We start from the raw sequence: 17,567 nt of genomic DNA, 5'->3' as shown, positions 1-17,567 counted from the left end.
CTTACATTGGGATTCCCCATTAATTACGAAGGTTTCCCCACATGAACGAGGTTACTCCCTTAATTACAAGTCTTTTTTCCACCTGTAAGTGCAATTACCCCTTAATTACCATTTCTTCCCTGGCTTTGATGTTTTTGCCTTCTTTCATTTAATTGTTTTGGGTAATTAATTAAAGAAGGGAGACCCCAAAAGAAAGGAAGACCCTCGCACACAACATCCCCAATTTCCCACCCGCTCCACTTGCCTTAACGAACCCGTCCCTCTTAATTACATCATGTTGGTGTGCTCGTAATGACTGCTAATTGCTTCCTAATGAAGAAATTCTTCCCTGCGTATGGGCAGAAAATGCCCCCAAATGCTGGGATTCTGTGGGATTTCTCCCCCAGTTTGGCTCCCAGTTGGGATTCCCCATATATGGGGTGCCCCTATAGGGGGCTGTGTCATTATGGGATGGGGATTGGGATGGGGAATGGAATGGGGATGGGAGACTGGGAATGGGAACGGATTTGGAATGGGATTTGGGATGGGGTTGGGGGGGGGGATGGAACTGGAATGGGAAGGACTGGGATGGGAGATTGGGAATGGGGAATGGGGATGGGATTGGGTAGAGGGATTGGGATGGGAAATGGGGAATGGGTTGGGGATGGGGATGGGATTGGGATGGGGAATAGAACCTAGGAGGGAGATTGGGGATGGGGAACGGATTTGGGATGGGATTGGGATGGGGAACGGATTTGGGATGGGATGGGGATGGGATGGGGATGGGATTGGGATGGGGAAGGGATTTGGGACGGGAACTGGGGATCGGATGGGGATTTGGGGATGGGATGGAAATGGAATGAGGGATTAGTGCATGGGGAACGAAATTGGGGTTTGGGATAGGGAATGGAGCTGAGATGGGGAATTTGGGATGGAAATGGGATGGAAATGGGATGGGGAATGGAACAGATGAGGGACTGGGGTCAGGGAATGGGATGGGATGAAACCCCCATTTTGTGCCCAGCGACACCAAATTTCTCCACGTCAGCCCTGCAGGACCACCAAACCAGGGCCGTGGAGGGGTCCGCCCGCGTCGCACCGATGTCACACATCGCATTGATGAGCCACCATTAATCTATTAATTCCACCTCCTCATTAAGGCGGCCTGAGAAGCGTGAAGGTGAACTCTGAGAGAGGGGAGAAACGCCGCCGGTCTGGGCTGGAAGCGAGGAGAATCGTTTCGTTTTCCTGTTAAAATTAGAATTTTGGGGGCTGGAAGGAGGCGATGATCTCCCAGGTCCCTCCCACCCAACCACTGTAGGATCCCACGGATTTATGATGTTTAGGGTTCCTCCAACCCAACCACTGTAGGACCCCATGGATCTTTAGGGTTCCTCCAACCCAACCGCTGTGGGATCCCACAGTTCTATGATCTTTGGGGCGTCTTCCAACCCAATCATTGTAGGATCCCACGGATTTATGATGTTTAGGGTTCCTCCAACCCAACCACTGTAGGACCCCATGGATCTTTAGGGTTCCTCCAACCCAACCACTGTGGGATCCCACAGTTCTATGATCTTTGGGGCTTCTTCCAACCCAATCATTGTAGGATCCCACGGATTTATGATGTTTAGGGTTCCTCCAACCCAACTGCTGTAGGATCCCATGGTTCTATGATCATTAGGGACACTCCCAACCCAACCGCTGTAGGATCCCATGGTTCAACCATCTTTGGGGCTTCTTCCAACCCAACCTTTTGAAGATTCCATGATCTTACGACTTTTAGGGCCCATCCCAACCCAAACATGGTGGGATTTCATGGTTTTAGGGTCTCGAAGGCCTCTTCCAGCCCAAGTGTTGGTTCTGTGATCTTTAGGGTTTCTCCAACCCAACTGCTGTAGGATCCCACACTTCTAGAATCATCACAGACTCTCCCAACCCAACCACTGTAGGATCCCATGGATCTTTAGGGTTCCTCCAACCCAACCATTGTAGGATCCCATGGATTTATGATCTTTAGTGTTCCTCCAACCCAACCATTGTAGGATCTCACAGTTCTCTGCTCATTAGGGCTTCTTCCAACCCAACCACTGTAGGGTCCCATGGTTCTATGATCTTTAGGGCTTCTTCCAACCCAACCTTTTGAGGATTTCATGAGCTGAGGATCTCAAAGGCCCACCCCAACCCAACAATTGTAGGATCCCGTGGATCTATGACCCTTAGGATTCCTCCAAGCCAACTATTGTAGGATCTCACGGTTCTATGATCATTAGGGACTCTCCCAACCCAACCACTGTAGGGTCCTATGATCTTTAGAGCCTCTTCCAACCCAACCGTTCCACAATTTTTGTGCCACCAAGGAGATGCAGAAGGGCCTCAACTCATCCCTTCTCTCTCCTCCTGTTTTCCTCCCTGTTTTTCACCCCTCCTCCTCAGAAATGAGGAGCGGACCTACAAACAAAACTGACGGAACTTCCTGCCCTAAAAACGATGGAAACACCCAAACGTTTCCCCCAGGAGGTTCGTCATCATTCCACTTCCAAAGCGACTTAATTAAGGAGATGATGATTTAACAGAGAGAGCGACAGACGACGACTTTCCCCTTTCGGCTTAATTACGAGCGCGAGTTGGAAGAGCGACGGAAAATAGAGTGGCAAAGATTCCCTTTCACACAACGGATGCCCCGGAGATATTTCCTTTGCTCTTTTATCATCAGAGCTGGGATCATCTCGTATTTTTAGCCTAATTGCTGCAGCTTAATTTGGATAATAGTTGATAATAGCGGCTTACGCAAAGCGGCGAGTGTAGAAACGACGGGGAGAAGGAAAATCAGGAAGAAAAATTGGCGTAAAAAAGTGAAATTAAGCAGAAAACTCCCAAATAATAATGAGAAGGGGATGGAGGGAGCTTTGGGATGGGAAATGTGTGGTGTTCACATAGGGGTGGGAATTCGTCAAAAAAAGGAATTGATTTCGCTTTCGGGAAATGAAAATTATTCCCCTTATTTGGGATGATGGAAAATTCTTTTTCTAAAGAGGGTATTTGTGCCATAAGTGGAAAAATGTCCCCAAATCTGTTGGAAACAAGTAAAGGAAATTGAAGTTTGGGGCTCTCTGTGACAGAAAGGGGAAAAAGTCCCAGATTTGTTGGAAATACGGAAGGGAGATTGATTGGGGAACGAAGTTGGGTTTTGGGGAACGATCCTTTGGGTTTTTGGGGAGCAAAGCATTGGATTTAGGGAAACATTGGGTTCAAAAGAATAAACGGCTGTTTATTTGGGGGGAATGATCCGTTGGGTTTAGGGGAACAAAGAGTTTTTGGGGAACGATCCATTGAGTTTAGAATTATCCACTGTTTTGGGGGAACAAAGCTTCGAGTTTTGGGGAACAATCCATTGGATTTTTGTGGAACAAAGTGCTGAGTTTTGGGAAATTAAGCACTGGGATTTGGGGAACGATTCAGTGGGTTCAGAATTTGGGTTTTTTGGGTGCGATCCATTGGGTTCTGGGGAATGAAGATTTTGGGGGAACAACCCATTGGGTTCAAAATTATCTATTTTCGGGGGGAGAACCAAACCATTTTTAGGCAATGAAACACCGGGGTTTGGGGTACAACCCACTGGATTTAGAAGTATCCATTGTTTTTCGGGTACAATCCACAGGGTTGTGGGGAATTAAAAGCTTTGGGGAACGATCCATCGGGTTTTTGGGGAATGAAGCATTGGGTTTTCAGGGGTCGACACCATTTTTGGCCTTTTTTCCCCCAAACTCTCACAGACATTTCCATGGGGCTGCGACGACGAGGAGACATCGCTCCTCCCATCCCCTTTTGCAGCACTATTTTTTTTGGCTGAACAATTCCTTTTTCGCCTTAAAACGAGAAGAAAAACCCTCAAGCCCTCCCCGCCCTCAATCCCAATTAACAGCGCGCGCTGACGAGCCCTCAAGAGCCACATCCCCCCCCCCCCCCAATTAGCGGGGCCGTGCTAATGAAGTCGGACAGCACCGTTTTTTCGCACTCCCTCGTCAAATTAAATGACAAATCCCATTCCTGATGACTCCTCCCGGCACCAGATCCTATTTGGAGACAGCTGTGCTGCATCCCCATGGGAGAGAAGATGGTGGTATGTCCATAAAGATCTTGGGTGACCTATGGGGCCTTACAGTGCCCTATGGGACCCCTGGAGGCTCTATAGGTCCCTTGGGTGTCCTGTAGGACCCTTGGAGGCTCTATAGGGTCCTCAAGTGCCCTTCGAGACCTTTAAGTTCCCTGTGGGGACCCTGAGTGTTCTATACGGTCTCTGGGTACCATATAGGGCCCTTGGGTGCTCTATGGGCCCCCTGGGAGGACCATAAACATCTTGGGTGACCTATGGGGCCTTACAGTGCCCTATGGGACCCCTGGAGGCTCTGTAGGGCCCTTGGGTGTCCTGTAGGACCCTTGGAGGCTCTATAGGGTCCTCGAGTGCCCTTCGAGACCTTTAGGTTCCCTGTGGGGACCCTGAGTGTTCCATAGGGCCTTTGGGCACCATATAGGGCCCTTGGGTGCTCTATGGGCCCCCTGGGAGGTCCATAAACATCTTGGGTGACCTATGGGGCCTTACAGTGCCCTATGGGACCCCTGGAGGCTCTGTAGGGCCCTTGGGTGTCCTGTAGGACCCTTGGAGGCTCTATAGGGTCCTCAAGTGCCCTTTGAGACCTTTATGTTCTCTGTGGGGACCCTGAGTGTTCCATAGGGCCTTTGGGCACCATATAGGGCCCTTGGGTGCTCTATGGGCCCCCTGGGAGGACCATAAACATCTTGGGTGACCTATGGGGCCTTACAGTGCCCTATGGGACCCCTGGAGGCTCTGTAGGGCCCTTGGGTGTCCTGTAGGACCCTTGGAGGCTCTATAGGGTCCTCAAGTGCCCTTCGAGACCTTTAAGTTCTCTGTAGGGACCCTGAGTGTTCCATATGGCCTTTGGGCACCATATAGGGCCCTTGGGTGCTCTATGGGCCCCCTGGGAGGACCATAAACATCTTGGGTGACCTATGGGGCCTTACAGTGCCCTATGGGACCCCTGGGAGGACCATAAAGATCTTGGGTGACCTATAGTGCCCTCGAGTGCTCTATAGGGCCTCAGAGGGTTCCGTAAGGCCCTTGAGTGCCCTATAGGCTTCCGAAAGCTGTATGGAACCCATGGTTGCTCTGTAGGGCCTCTGAGAGTCCTGTAGGACCCTCGGTTGCTCTATAGGGTTTTTGGAAGCTCTATGGGGTCACTGGTTGCCCTATGGCACTTCTGTTCATCCTATGGGGCTGCTAAGTTATATAGAGCCCTTGGAGGTTCTATGGGGCCTTTGGGTGCCCAAATCTGGGCAATTTTGGGGACCACCTGGGGCTCTTCCACTTGGGTCTGACCCAAGACCTCAAAACACACTTTCTGACCCCAAACCGCTGCTTTCTGACCCCAAAATGATGGATGTTTTTGGGTGCCGAATCCCACACGGTTAATGGAGATTTTTGAGGTTGTGAGGGGAAAAAAAAAAAAAAGAGTATTTTTCCCCCCCCCAAAAAAGGGGAAAAAAAAAAAGTACAGTGCACCCCCAGTCACTCCTTCGATGCTTGTTGCCATGGCAACAGCATCTCCCATCCCACCCTGTTGTCACAGCAACAGGGAATCCCCCCCCCCCATCCTCTATGACTGGAAAAAAATGAGGACAAATCACAGAAATCCAGCAAAGTTTGGGTTGGCGACGTCAAAAAAAGCCACAAACGCTGGTGGAAAGGGAGCAGTGATGGAGGAGGAGCCAAAAATTTGCATTTCCCTCCCCAAAAATTAACTATTAAGCTGCTTAAAACCTCCAGCTTAATTAATTTCTGGGGGCTGGGTGGCAGTGACCCACTTCTGCTAATTTATCTGCTAATTAATCGCAGATATATTCATCCCAACAAGGAGAACAGAAGAGAAGCCAAAAAGGGGGGAAAAAAAAAATCTATTTTTAAAGGAAAAAAAAAAACCCAAATTCCCCATTTTTCCCCCCATTCTGCAGCCAGCGAAGCTTAACTTTGCATAATTAAGCCAAAACAACCCTAATTAAAACCCCAATGCGTTCTGTTCTCGCAGCGCATCGTTACCCCAAATCGTCACGACGTCGTTCAGTGATGAGGATTCTTCCGGCTGCACAGCTACAAATTAGCAGCATTAAATGAGTTTAATTAGCAGCACAGCCCCCCCCATGCCACGCTAATGACCCGTGGCGGGGGCTGATAACGAAGGCGGCGATAACGAACGCGATCCAGCCTTCGTCTATCAGAGCTGGGGGGGAAAAAAGATAAAGATTTGTGGTTCCAAAGTGATTTTCCATGGCATTTGGGGGATCTGAGGTCAACTGTGGGTGATTTGGGGTTTTTTGGGGGGTCACCGGATGGCAATATTGAGTTTTTTTGGGGTCATCTGTTGGTGATATTGGAGTTTTTGGGGTCAGAAATGGTGTTTTTGGGGTTTGTTTGGACCATCCGTTGGGTTTTTAGGGTCAGAAATGGTGGTTTTGGGGTTTGTTGGGGTCATCCGTCGGCGATATTGGGGTTTTTGGGGTCACAAATGGTGGTTTTGGGGTTTGTTTGGGTCATCCGTTGGTGATATTGGAGTTTTTGGGGTCAGAAATGGTGGTTTTGGGGTTTGTTTGGGTGATCTGTCGGCGATATTGGGGTTTTTGGGGTCACAAATGGTGGTTTTGGGGTTTGTTTCGATCATCCGTTGGGTTTTTAGGGTCAGAAATGGTGGTTTTGGGGTTTGTTTGGGTGATCCGTCGGCGATATTGGGGTTTTTGGGGTCAGAAATGGTGGTTTTGGGGTTTGTTTGGGTCATCTGTTGGCGATATTGGGGTTTTTGGGGTCAGAAATGGTGGTTTTGGGGTTTGTTTGGGTCATCCGTTGGCGATATGGGGGTTTTTGGGGTCAGAAATGGTGGTTTTGGGGTTTGTTTGGGTCATTCGTTGGTGATATGGGGGTTTTTGGGGTCAGAAATGGTGGTTTTGGGGTTTGTTTGGGTCATCCGTTGGCGATATTGGGTTTTTTTGGGGTCAGAAATGGTGGTTTTGGGGTTTGTTTGGGTCATCTGCTGGCGATATTGGGGTTTTTGGGGTCAGAAATTGTGGTTTTGGGGTTTGTTTGGGTCATCCGTTGGGTTTTTAGGGTCAGAAATGGTGGTTTTGGCGTTTGTTGGGGTCATCCGTTGGTGATATTGGAGTTTTTGGGGTCAGAAATGGTGGTTTTGGGGTTTGTTTGGACCAACCGTTGGCGATATTGGGGTTTTTGGGGTCAGAAATGGTGGTTTTGGGGTTTGTATGGATCATCCGTTGGTGATATTGGGTTTTTTTTGGGGTCAGAAATGGTGGTTTTGGGGTTTGTTTGGGTCATCTGTTGGCGATCCTGGAGTTTTGTTGGGTCACCCAATGGCACTACTGGGTTTTCTGTGGGGTCACGTTGATTTTGGTGTCCTTTGGGTCACCCAATGGCAACGTTGGGGTTTTTTTTGGGGTCACCCATTCCTAATTTTGGAGATTTGGGGATCAACTGCAGACGATGTTGGAGTTTTGGGGTCAACCGTGGTTGATTTTAGGGTTTTTTGGGGTCATCCAACAACAATATTGGGGTTTCTGGGTCACCTGTTGGAGATTTGGGGTTTTTTTGGTCACCTGATGGCAGTGTTGGGTTCCTTGGGTCCCAGTCAGCAGTTTTGGGGGTCAACCATTGCCAACACTGCACATTTCAAGTCACCTTTCAACGATTTGGGGTCTTTTTCAGGGTCCTCCCTTGGGCTGTATCGTCATTTTTGGGATATTCTTGGTGACGTCACGATCCGTGGTGTCAATTTTGGGGTCATTTGGGGTCTTTTAATGAATTCTGTCTCTCCCTCAGCAATGCTAGAGCAGCGTTCCGACGCGCCGCGCTCTTCCTCCAAAAACCCATTTATTTCCCAAAAAAAAAAACCCCAAAAAAACCCCAGTCCCCCCTTTTTTGACATACGGGATGTCCCAAATCCATTTGGGGTTTCTCCCATCAGCGGTGCTGCCGTCGGTGCCGGAGGATCTGGGTGGGGGTGAAGGAGAAATCCTGCTGGCACACATCGCAGCGGTACGGGCGCTGCAGGGCTGAGCTCTGGGGGCAGCTCTGGGGTTCCTCTTCTGGGGGGGCTGCAATTAGGGTTAGAGAGGGTTCAACCCCTTCTGCCCCCAAACCCCTTTATTCCCCCATAACCAACCCCCAAACCCCTTTATTCCCCACAACCAACCCCCAAAATCCCTCTTTATCCCCACCACCAACCCCCAAACCCCTTTTTAACCATCCCCAAAACACCCCAATCCCATTTTATCCCCACCACCAACCCCCAAACCCCTTTATTCCCCATAACCAACCCCCAAAATCCCATTTTATCCCCACAACCAACCCCCAAACCCCTTTATTCCCCACAACCAACCCCCAAAATCCCTTTTTATCCCCGCAACCAACCCCCAAACTCCTTTATTCCCCATAACCAACCCCCAAAATCCCATTTTATCCCCACAACTGACCCCCAAACCCTTTTATTCCCCATAACCAACCCCCAAAATCCCTCTTTATCCCCGCAACCAACCCCCAAACTCCTTTATTCCCCATAACCAACCCCCAAAAGCTCATTTTATCCCCACAACCAACCCCCAAAATCCCTTTTTAACCATCCCCAAAACACCCCAATCCCATTTTATCCCCACAACCAACCCCCAAACTCCTTTATTCCCCATAACCAACCCCCAAAATCCCATTTTATCCCCATAACCAACCCCCAAACTCCTTTATTCCCCACAACCAACCCCCAAACCCTTTTATTCCCCATAACCAACCCCCAAAATCCCTTTTTATCCCCACCACCAACCCCCAAACCCCTTTATTCCCCACAAACAACCCCCAAAATCCCTCTTTATCCCCACAACCAACCCCCAAACCCCTTTTTAACCATCCCCAAAACACCCCAATCCCATTTTATCCCCACAACCAACCCCCAAACTCCTTTATTCCCCATAACCAACCCCCAAAAGCCCATTTTATCCCCATAACCAACCCCCAAAATCCCTTTTTATCCCCACAACCAACCCCCAAACCCCTTTATTCCCCATAACCAACCCCCAAAATCCCATTTTATCCCCACCACCAACCCCCAAACTCCTTTATTCCCCATAACCAACCCCCAAAATCCCATTTTATCCCCACAACCAACCCCCAAACCCTTTTATTCCCCATAACCAACCCCCAAAATCCCTTTTTATCCCCACCACCAACCCCCAAACTCCTTTATTCCCCATAACCAACCCCCAAAAGCTCATTTTATCCCAACCAACCCCCAAAATCCCTTTTTAACCATCCCCAAAACACCCCAATCCCATTTTATCCCCACAACCAACCCCCAAACCCCTTTATTCCCCACAACCAACCCCCAAAATCCCTCTTTATCCCCACAACCAACCCCCAAACCCCTTTTTAACCATCCCCAAAACACCCAAATCCCATTTTATCCCCACCACCAACCCCCAAACCCCTTTATTCCCCACAACCAACCCCCAAAATCCCTCTTTATCCCCACAACCGACCCCCAAACCCCTTTATTCCCCACAACCAACCCCCAAAATCCCATTTTATCCCCACAACCAACCCCCAAACCCTTTTATTCCCCACAACCAACCCCCAAAATCCCTTTTTATCCCCACCACCAACCCCCAAACCCCTTTATTCCCCACAAACAACCCCCAAAATCCCTCTTTATCCCCACAACCAACCCCCAAACCCCTTTTTAACCATCCCCAAAACACCCCAATCCCATTTTATCCCCACAACCAACCCCCAAACTCCTTTATTCCCCACAAACAACCCCCAAAAGCCCATTTTATCCCCACCACCAACCCCCAAACCCCTTTATTCCCCATAACCAACCCCCAAAATCCCTCTTTATCCCCGCAACCAACCCCCAAAACCCTTTTTATTCCCCACAACCAACCCCCAAAATCCCATTTTATCCCCACAACCAACCCCCAAACTCCTTTATTCCCCATAACCAACCCCCAAAAGCTCATTTTATCCCCACAACCAACCCCCAAAATCCCTTTTTAACCATCCCCAAAACACCCCAATCCCATTTTATCCCCACAACCAACCCCCAATCCCCTTTATTCCCCACAACCAACCCCCAAAATCCCATTTTATCCCCATAACCAACCCCCAAACTCCTTTATTCCCCACAACCAACCCCCAAACCCTTTTATTCCCCATAACCAACCCCCAAAATCCCTTTTTATCCCCACCACCAACCCCCAAACCCCTTTATTCCCCACAAACAACCCCCAAAATCCCTCTTTATCCCCACAACCAACCCCCAAACCCCTTTTTAACCATCCCCAAAACACCCCAATCCCATTTTATCCCCACAACCAACCCCCAAACTCCTTTATTCCCCATAACCAACCCCCAAAAGCCCATTTTATCCCCATAACCAACCCCCAAAATCCCTTTTTATCCCCACAACCAACCCCCAAACCCCTTTATTCCCCATAACCAACCCCCAAAATCCCATTTTATCCCCACCACCAACCCCCAAACTCCTTTATTCCCCATAACCAACCCCCAAAATCCCATTTTATCCCCACAACCAACCCCCAAACCCTTTTATTCCCCACAACCAACCCCCAAAATCCCTTTTTATCCCCACCACCAACCCCCAAACCCCTTTATTCCCCACAAACAACCCCCAAAATCCCTCTTTATCCCCACAACCAACCCCCAAACCCCTTTTTAACCATCCCCAAAACACCCCAATCCCATTTTATCCCCACAACCAACCCCCAATCCCCTTTATTCCCCACAACCAACCCCCAAAATCCCTCTTTATCCCCACAACTGACCCCCAAACCCTTTTATTCCCCATAACCAACCCCCAAAATCCCATTTTATCCCCACAACCAACCCCCAAAATACCTTTTTTTTTTCCATCACCAACCCCCAATCCCCATTTTTTTCCAGAAAGCAAACCCCAACCCCTTTTTCTCCATAACCAACCCCCAAAACCCCTTTTTCCCATCACCAACCCCCCCAAACTCCTTTTTTCCTCCCTAGAACCAACCCCTCCAAACCTCTATTTTTCCCATATCCACCTCTAGAAAAACCCTTTTCCCATCACCAAAACAAAACCGTTTTTTTCTTTTCTTCTCCATAACCAACCCCAAAACTCCTTCCTTCCATAGAACCCAGGATCCCTGTCCCCACCAAAGCCAGGACCCCTGTCCCCATAAACCCCAGGACACCCATCCCCACAGAACCCAGGACCCCTGTCCCCACCAAACCCAGGATCCTTGTCCCCAAAGAATCCAGGATACCTGTCCCTATAGAACCCAGAATCCTTGTCCCCTACCAAACCCAGGACCCCCATCCCCACAGCACCCAGGACCCAGTCCCTATAGAACCTAGGACAGTCATCCCCCCAGAGCCTGGGATCCCTGTCCCCACCAAACCCAGGACACTGTCCTTATAGAACCCAGGACACCCATCCCCACCAAACCCAGGACTCCATCCCCACAGGACCCAGTCCCTATAGAACCCAGGACCCCCATCCCCACCAAACCCAGGACCCAGTCCCTATAGAACCCAGGACCCCCATCCCCACCAAACCCAGGACCCAGTCCCTATAGAACCCAGGACACCCATCCCCCCAGAGCCTGGGACCCCTGTTCCCCATAGACCCCAGGATCCCTGTCCCCACCAAACCCAGGACATTGTCCCTATCGAACCCAGATCACCCGTCCCCACCAAACCCAAGACCCCATCCCCACCAAACCCAGGACACAGTGCCTATAGAACCCAGGACACCCGTCCCCCCAGAGCCTGGGATCCCTGTCCCCCATAGAACCCAGGATCCCTGTCTGCACCAAACCCAGGACCCAGTCCCTATAGAACCCAGGACACCCATCCCCCCAAAACCTGGTACCTCTGTTCCCCATAGAACCGAGGATCCCTGTCCCCACCAAACCCAAGACCCAGTCCCTATAGAACCCAGGACTCCATCCCCACAGGACCCAGTCCCTATAGAACCCAGGACACCCATCCCCCCAAAACCTGGTACCTCTGCTCCCCATAGACCCCAGGATCCCTGTCCCCACCAAACCCAGCACCCTGTCCCCACCAAACCCAGGACCCCCACCCCATAGCACCCAGGACGTTGTCCCCATAGACCCCAGGACCCCCACCCCATAGCACCCAGGACGTTGTCCCCACAGAATCCAGGACCCCCACCCCATAGCACTCAGGACGTTGTCCCCACAGAACCCAGAACCCCCACCCCCATAGCACCCAGGACGTTGTCCCCATAGACCCCAGGACCCCCACCCGACAGCAACCAAGAAAATTGTCCCCATAGACCCCAGGACCCCCACCCCCATAGCACCCAGGACGTTGTCCCCACAGAACCCAGGACCCCCACCCCATAGCACCCAGGACGTTGTCCCCACAGAACCCAGGACCCCCACCCCATAGCACCCAGGACGTTGTCCCCATAGACCCCAGGACCCCCACCCCATAGCACCCAGGATGTTGTCCCCACAGACCCCAGGACCCCCACCCCATAGCACCCAGGACGTTGTCCCCACAGACCCCAGGACCACCACCCCATAGCACCCAGGATGTTGTCCCCACAGACCCCAGGACCCCCACCCCATAGCACCCAGGACGTTGTCCCCATAGCACCCAGGACCCCCACCCCATAGCACCCAGGACGTTGTCCCCATAGACCCCAGGACCCCCACCCCATAGCACCCAGGACGTTGTCCCCATAGAACCCAGGACCCCCACCCCATAGCACCCAGGACGTTGTCCCCATAGAACCCAGGACACCCACCCCATAGCACCCAGGATGTTGTCCCCATAGACCCCAGGATCCCTGTCCCTATAGAACCCAGGACACCCATCCCCCCAAAACCTGGTACCTCTGCTCCCCATAGAACCCAGGACACCCATCCCCCCAAAACCTGGTACCTCTGCTCCCCATAGAACCCAGGACCCCCATCCCCACCAAACCCAGGACCCAGTCCCTATAGAACGCAGGACACCCATCCCCCCAAAACCTGGTACCTCTGCTCCCCACAGACCCCAGGACCCCCATCCCATAGCACCCAGGACGTTGTCCCCACAGACCCCAGGACCCCCACCCCATAGCACCCAGGACGTTGTCCCCACAGAACCCAGGACCCCCACCCCATAGCACCCAGGACGTTGCCCCCACGGCCCCCCCAGTCCCTCCCCATCCCCTTGGCCCCACCGTCGGGCGGCCGGCAGGCGTTCTCGTGGCAGACTCGCTCCATGGGGGTGAAGGGTGCGTGGAGCCCGCAGTGGGGACACGTCCAGAAGCTCCGGAGACACTCGCTGTAAAGGTCTGCGTCCGTCTGGAGGGGACACGGGGACGTGAGGAGGGACAACGGGGTGAGGATGGGGTGAAGGGATCCCTCCCCCCCCCCCCCACCCTGCTCACCGCCAGGCAGTTGTAGGTGAGGAATTGGGTGACGCGGTGACCGCCCTTGGTTTGGTGGGGTTTCATCTCCATCCCCTGGAAAAGCCCTGGGAGCTGCGGGGTCGCGGTCACCGTTTGGGGTCCGACGTAAAGCGAGCGTTGCTGCAGGGCTGTCAGCTGGCGCAGGCGGTACGGAACCTGGGGGGATGTGGGGAATATGGGCTGGGGGTGTGGGGAGCCGTGGGGTCACCCCAAGACCCCCAAGTCCTCCTCCGAGCCAACGTCAGGTGCTGGGGATGGGTTCCGTCTCCAAGGGAGGATTCCCCAAATTGGGATCCATCCTCATTTGGGATTGATGGGATCCCCCGATTCTCCAGGGAGGGGTTCTGCAGCCCCAGTGTCACCTCGTGGCTCTATACTGGGTTCCCAGTGAGCTCCTGTCCCTTTTGTACTGGTTTCCAGCCTATGGGACGCTTCCCAGTATGGCCATGTCCCTCTTATAACAGGATTCCATCCCATTTCTCCAAGTTCCGTTGGACGGCACCAATTTTGCATCATTAAAATGCTCCAACACGTCCCCGATTTTGCATCATTAAAATGCTACAACTGCCCCAATTTCCAAGATTTCCAGAGATCAAAACGCCCCCAATTCCGTGCCATGAAACCACCCAACCAAACACAACCCAATGCGTTGCCCCACAAAACCCCACCAAAACCCCCAACAAAACCTTACAAGCCCAACAATTTCCCAACCAAACACCACAAAACCCAACCAAACCCAAACAAATTCTCACAATCTGATCCCAAAAAAGCCCCAATAAAACCTCAACCAAAGTCAATAAACTCCCTCAAAACTCAAAACCTCAACCAAATCCCATCATAATCCCACAAACCCCATCAAGACCCCACAAACTCAACAAAATGTGAGGAAAACCTCAACAACCTCCCCAAAAATCCACCAAGTCCCAGCCCAAACCCAATGCCAGCCCCATAAAACCCCACCAAACACAACAAACCCCCTCAAAAGCCAAACTCATGCAAAATCCCAACCAAACCCCAACCCAACACAACCCCACAGATCTCAACAAACCCCACCGAAACCAAACCAAATCCCCAACCAAACCCCAACACAACATAGCCCCCCAAAATCCAACGAAACCCCATCAAACCCAACTCAACCCGACCCTACAGAACTCAACCAACCCCCAATCCGACCCTACAGAACTCAATCAACCAAACTCAACCCGACCCTACAGAACTCAACCAACCCCAACTCAACCCGACCCTACAGAACTCAACCAACCCCAACCCAACTCAACCCGACCCTACAGAACTCAACCAACCCCAACCCAACCCAACCCTACAGAACTCAACCAACCCCCAACCTGACCCTACAGAACTCAACCAACCCCCACCCAACTCAACCCGACCCTACAGAACTCAACCAACCCCCAACCCGATCCTACAGAACTCAACCAACCCCCAACCCAACCCGACCCTACAGAACTCAACCAACCCAACTCAACCTGACCCTACAGAACTCAACCAACCCCAACCCAACTCAACCCAACCCTACAGAACTCAACCAACCCAACTCAACCCGACCCTACAGAACTCAACCAACCCCCAACCCAACCCGACCCTACAGAACTCAACCAACCCCAACCCAACCCGATCCTACAGAACTCAACCAACCCCCAACCCAACTCAACCCAACCCTACAGAACTCAACCAACCCAACTCAACCCGACCCTACAGAACTCAACCAACCCCCAATCCGACCCTACAGAACTCAATCAACCAAACTCAACCCGACCCTACAGAACTCAACCAACCCCAACTCAACCCGACCCTACAGAACTCAACCAACCCCAACCCAACTCAACCCGACCCTACAGAACTCAACCAACCCCCAACCCGATCCTACAGAACTCAACCAACCCCCAAGCTGATCCTACAGAACTCAACCAACCCCCACCCAACTCAACCCGACCCTACAGAACTCAACCAACCCCCAACCCGGCCCTACAGAACTCAACCAACCCCAACTCAACCCGACCCTACAGAACTCAACCAACCCCCACCCAACTCAACCCGACCCTACAGAACTCAACCAACCCCCAACCCGATCCTACAGAACTCAACCAACCCCCAAGCTGATCCTACAGAACTCAACCAACCCCCACCCAACTCAACCCGACCCTACAGAACTCAACCAACCCCCAACCCGGCCCTACAGAACTCAACCAACCCCCAACCCGACCCTACAGAACTCAACCAACCCCCAACCCAACTCAACCCGGCCCTACAGAACTCAACCAACCCCCACCCAACTCAACCCGACCCTACAGAACTCAACCAACCCCCAACCCAACTCAACCCGACCCTACAGAACTCAACCAACCCCAACCCAACCCAACCCTACAGAACTCAACCAACCCCCAACCTGACCCTACAGAACTCAACCAACCCCCACCCAACTCAACCCGACCCTACAGAACTCAACCAACCCCCAACCCGATCCTACAGAACTCAACCAACTCCCAACCCAACCCGACCCTACAGAACTCAACCAACCCAACTCAACCTGACCCTACAGAACTCAACCAACCCCAACCCAACTCAACCCAACCCTACAGAACTCAACCAACCCAACTCAACCTGACCCTACAGAACTCAACCAACCCCCAACCCAACCCGACCCTACAGAACTCAACCAACCCCAACCCAACCCGATCCTACAGAACTCAACCAACCCCCCCAGATCCCCCCATACCCACCTTCTCCTGCAGGAATTCCAGCAGCCCCCGTCTCAGCTTGGCCGCATCCCCCTCCCTGCTCTCTGCCCCACCGCTGCCCCCCAAGTGCTGATCCAGGACGAGTTCCCAGGCGGCGCGGAGCCGCAGCGCCGTCCCCAGGAGCCGCAGAGCTGAGTCGGGGTCTGGGAGGAGCAGCTCCAACCATTGGTCTGCGACCAGCAGCGTGCAGTCTGCGTTGGTGTCCAGAGAGTGGGAGAAGAGCAGGAGGGTCTGCAGGGGGAAAAGGGGAGAGGGGTCGTGGGGGAGAGGGGTGGGGAGGAGGAAAGGGGCTGTGGGACGGAGGGGAAAGGGAACGGGATGAGGGAGGGGGAAAGGGAAGGAGAGGAAGGGGAGGAAAAAGGGAGGGGAAAGGGAAGAAGGAGAGGAAAGAGTAGAGGATGTGGGGAAGGGGATGGAGGGGGAGGGGAATAGGATGTGGGGAAGGGGATGGAGGGAAAAGAAGAGGGAGAGGAAGGGGAATAGGAATGTGAAGAAAGGGAAAGGAAGGGGAAGAGAAGGGGAGGGGGAAGGAGAGGAAAAAGGAGAGGCAGGGGAATGGAACGTGAGGGAAGTGGAGGGGGTGGAAGAGAAGGGGAAAGGGAAGAGGGAAAAGAAAGGGCGTAGGATGTGGGGAAGGGGATGGAGCGAAAAGGGGAGAGGGAGAGGATGGGGAAGAGAATGTGAAGAAGTAGGAGGGGAAGGGGATGGAGAGGAAGGAGAGGAAAAGCAGTGGGATGTGGGGAAGGGGGAAGGAGAGTAAAGAAGAAGGGGCACAGGATGTGAGGAAGGGGGAGGGGAGAAAAAGGAAGAGGAAGGGGATGGAAGTGGGAAACGGAGTAGAATGCAAAAAAGGGCAAAAGGAAGAGGTGGGGGAAGAGGCTGGGGAAGGGGAAGTAGGATAGAATGTGAGGAAAGGGAAGGGGCCATGGGAAAAGGGAAGGGGAAGAGGAAAGGCAAGGGGATGGAAAAGGAAAGGGAATAGGGATGGAGAGGGTGAAGAGGATGAAGAGGAAGAAGAAGGGACCAGAGAGAGAGGGGAAGAAGGAGAGGAAAGGGATGGAGAGGAAAAGAAGGAGAAGGAGGAAAGGGATGAAGAGGAATGAGGAGAGGAAGGGGAAGAAGGGGGTGGAGAGGAAGAGGAAAGACAAAAGGGATGGAGAGGAAGAGAGAGAGAGGATGGAGAAAGGGAAGAGAAAGAGAATGGAGAAGAAGGGAACGGAGGGGAAGAGGGAGAAAGGGAGAGGGGAGGAAGGGGACGGGGAGGAAGAGGAAGGGGGTGCAGCAC

At 52.3% G+C, this 17,567-nt stretch overlaps 1 protein-coding gene across 5 annotated transcripts in view; it reads right to left on the bottom strand.

Moving 5' to 3' along the window:
- Positions 1-777: 777 nt before the first annotated feature.
- DHX34 (DExH-box helicase 34) overlaps positions 778-17,567 on the bottom strand; it is a 37,345-nt gene continuing 20,555 nt past the window's right edge. Inside the window, exons 13-17 of one of the 5 annotated variants that reach the window (XM_090130025.1) lie at positions 16,265-16,513; positions 13,506-13,682; positions 13,296-13,419; positions 7,988-8,154; positions 778-1,227 (exon numbers count right to left, since the gene is read on the bottom strand). In XM_090130025.1, the coding sequence (XP_089986151.1) occupies positions 8,021-8,154; positions 13,296-13,419; positions 13,506-13,682; positions 16,265-16,513 (684 nt within the window). In that variant the 3' untranslated portion in view covers positions 778-1,227; positions 7,988-8,020. Of the gene's footprint in view, positions 1,228-5,021; positions 6,276-7,459; positions 8,155-13,295; positions 13,420-13,505; positions 13,683-16,264; positions 16,514-17,567 lie in introns of those variants that run through there. The other 4 variants (XM_090130023.1, XM_090130024.1, XM_090130022.1 and 1 more) reach the window with 4 other exon arrangements.

The sequence above is a fragment of the Phasianus colchicus genome, chromosome 38 (assembly GCF_987193195.1).
Source record: "Phasianus colchicus chromosome 38, bPhaCol1.hap1.1, whole genome shotgun sequence".
Lineage (NCBI taxonomy): Eukaryota > Metazoa > Chordata > Aves > Galliformes > Phasianidae > Phasianus > Phasianus colchicus.
Note: the sequence above shows the minus strand (reverse complement) of the source record. Positions and strands in the feature narration are given on the sequence as shown.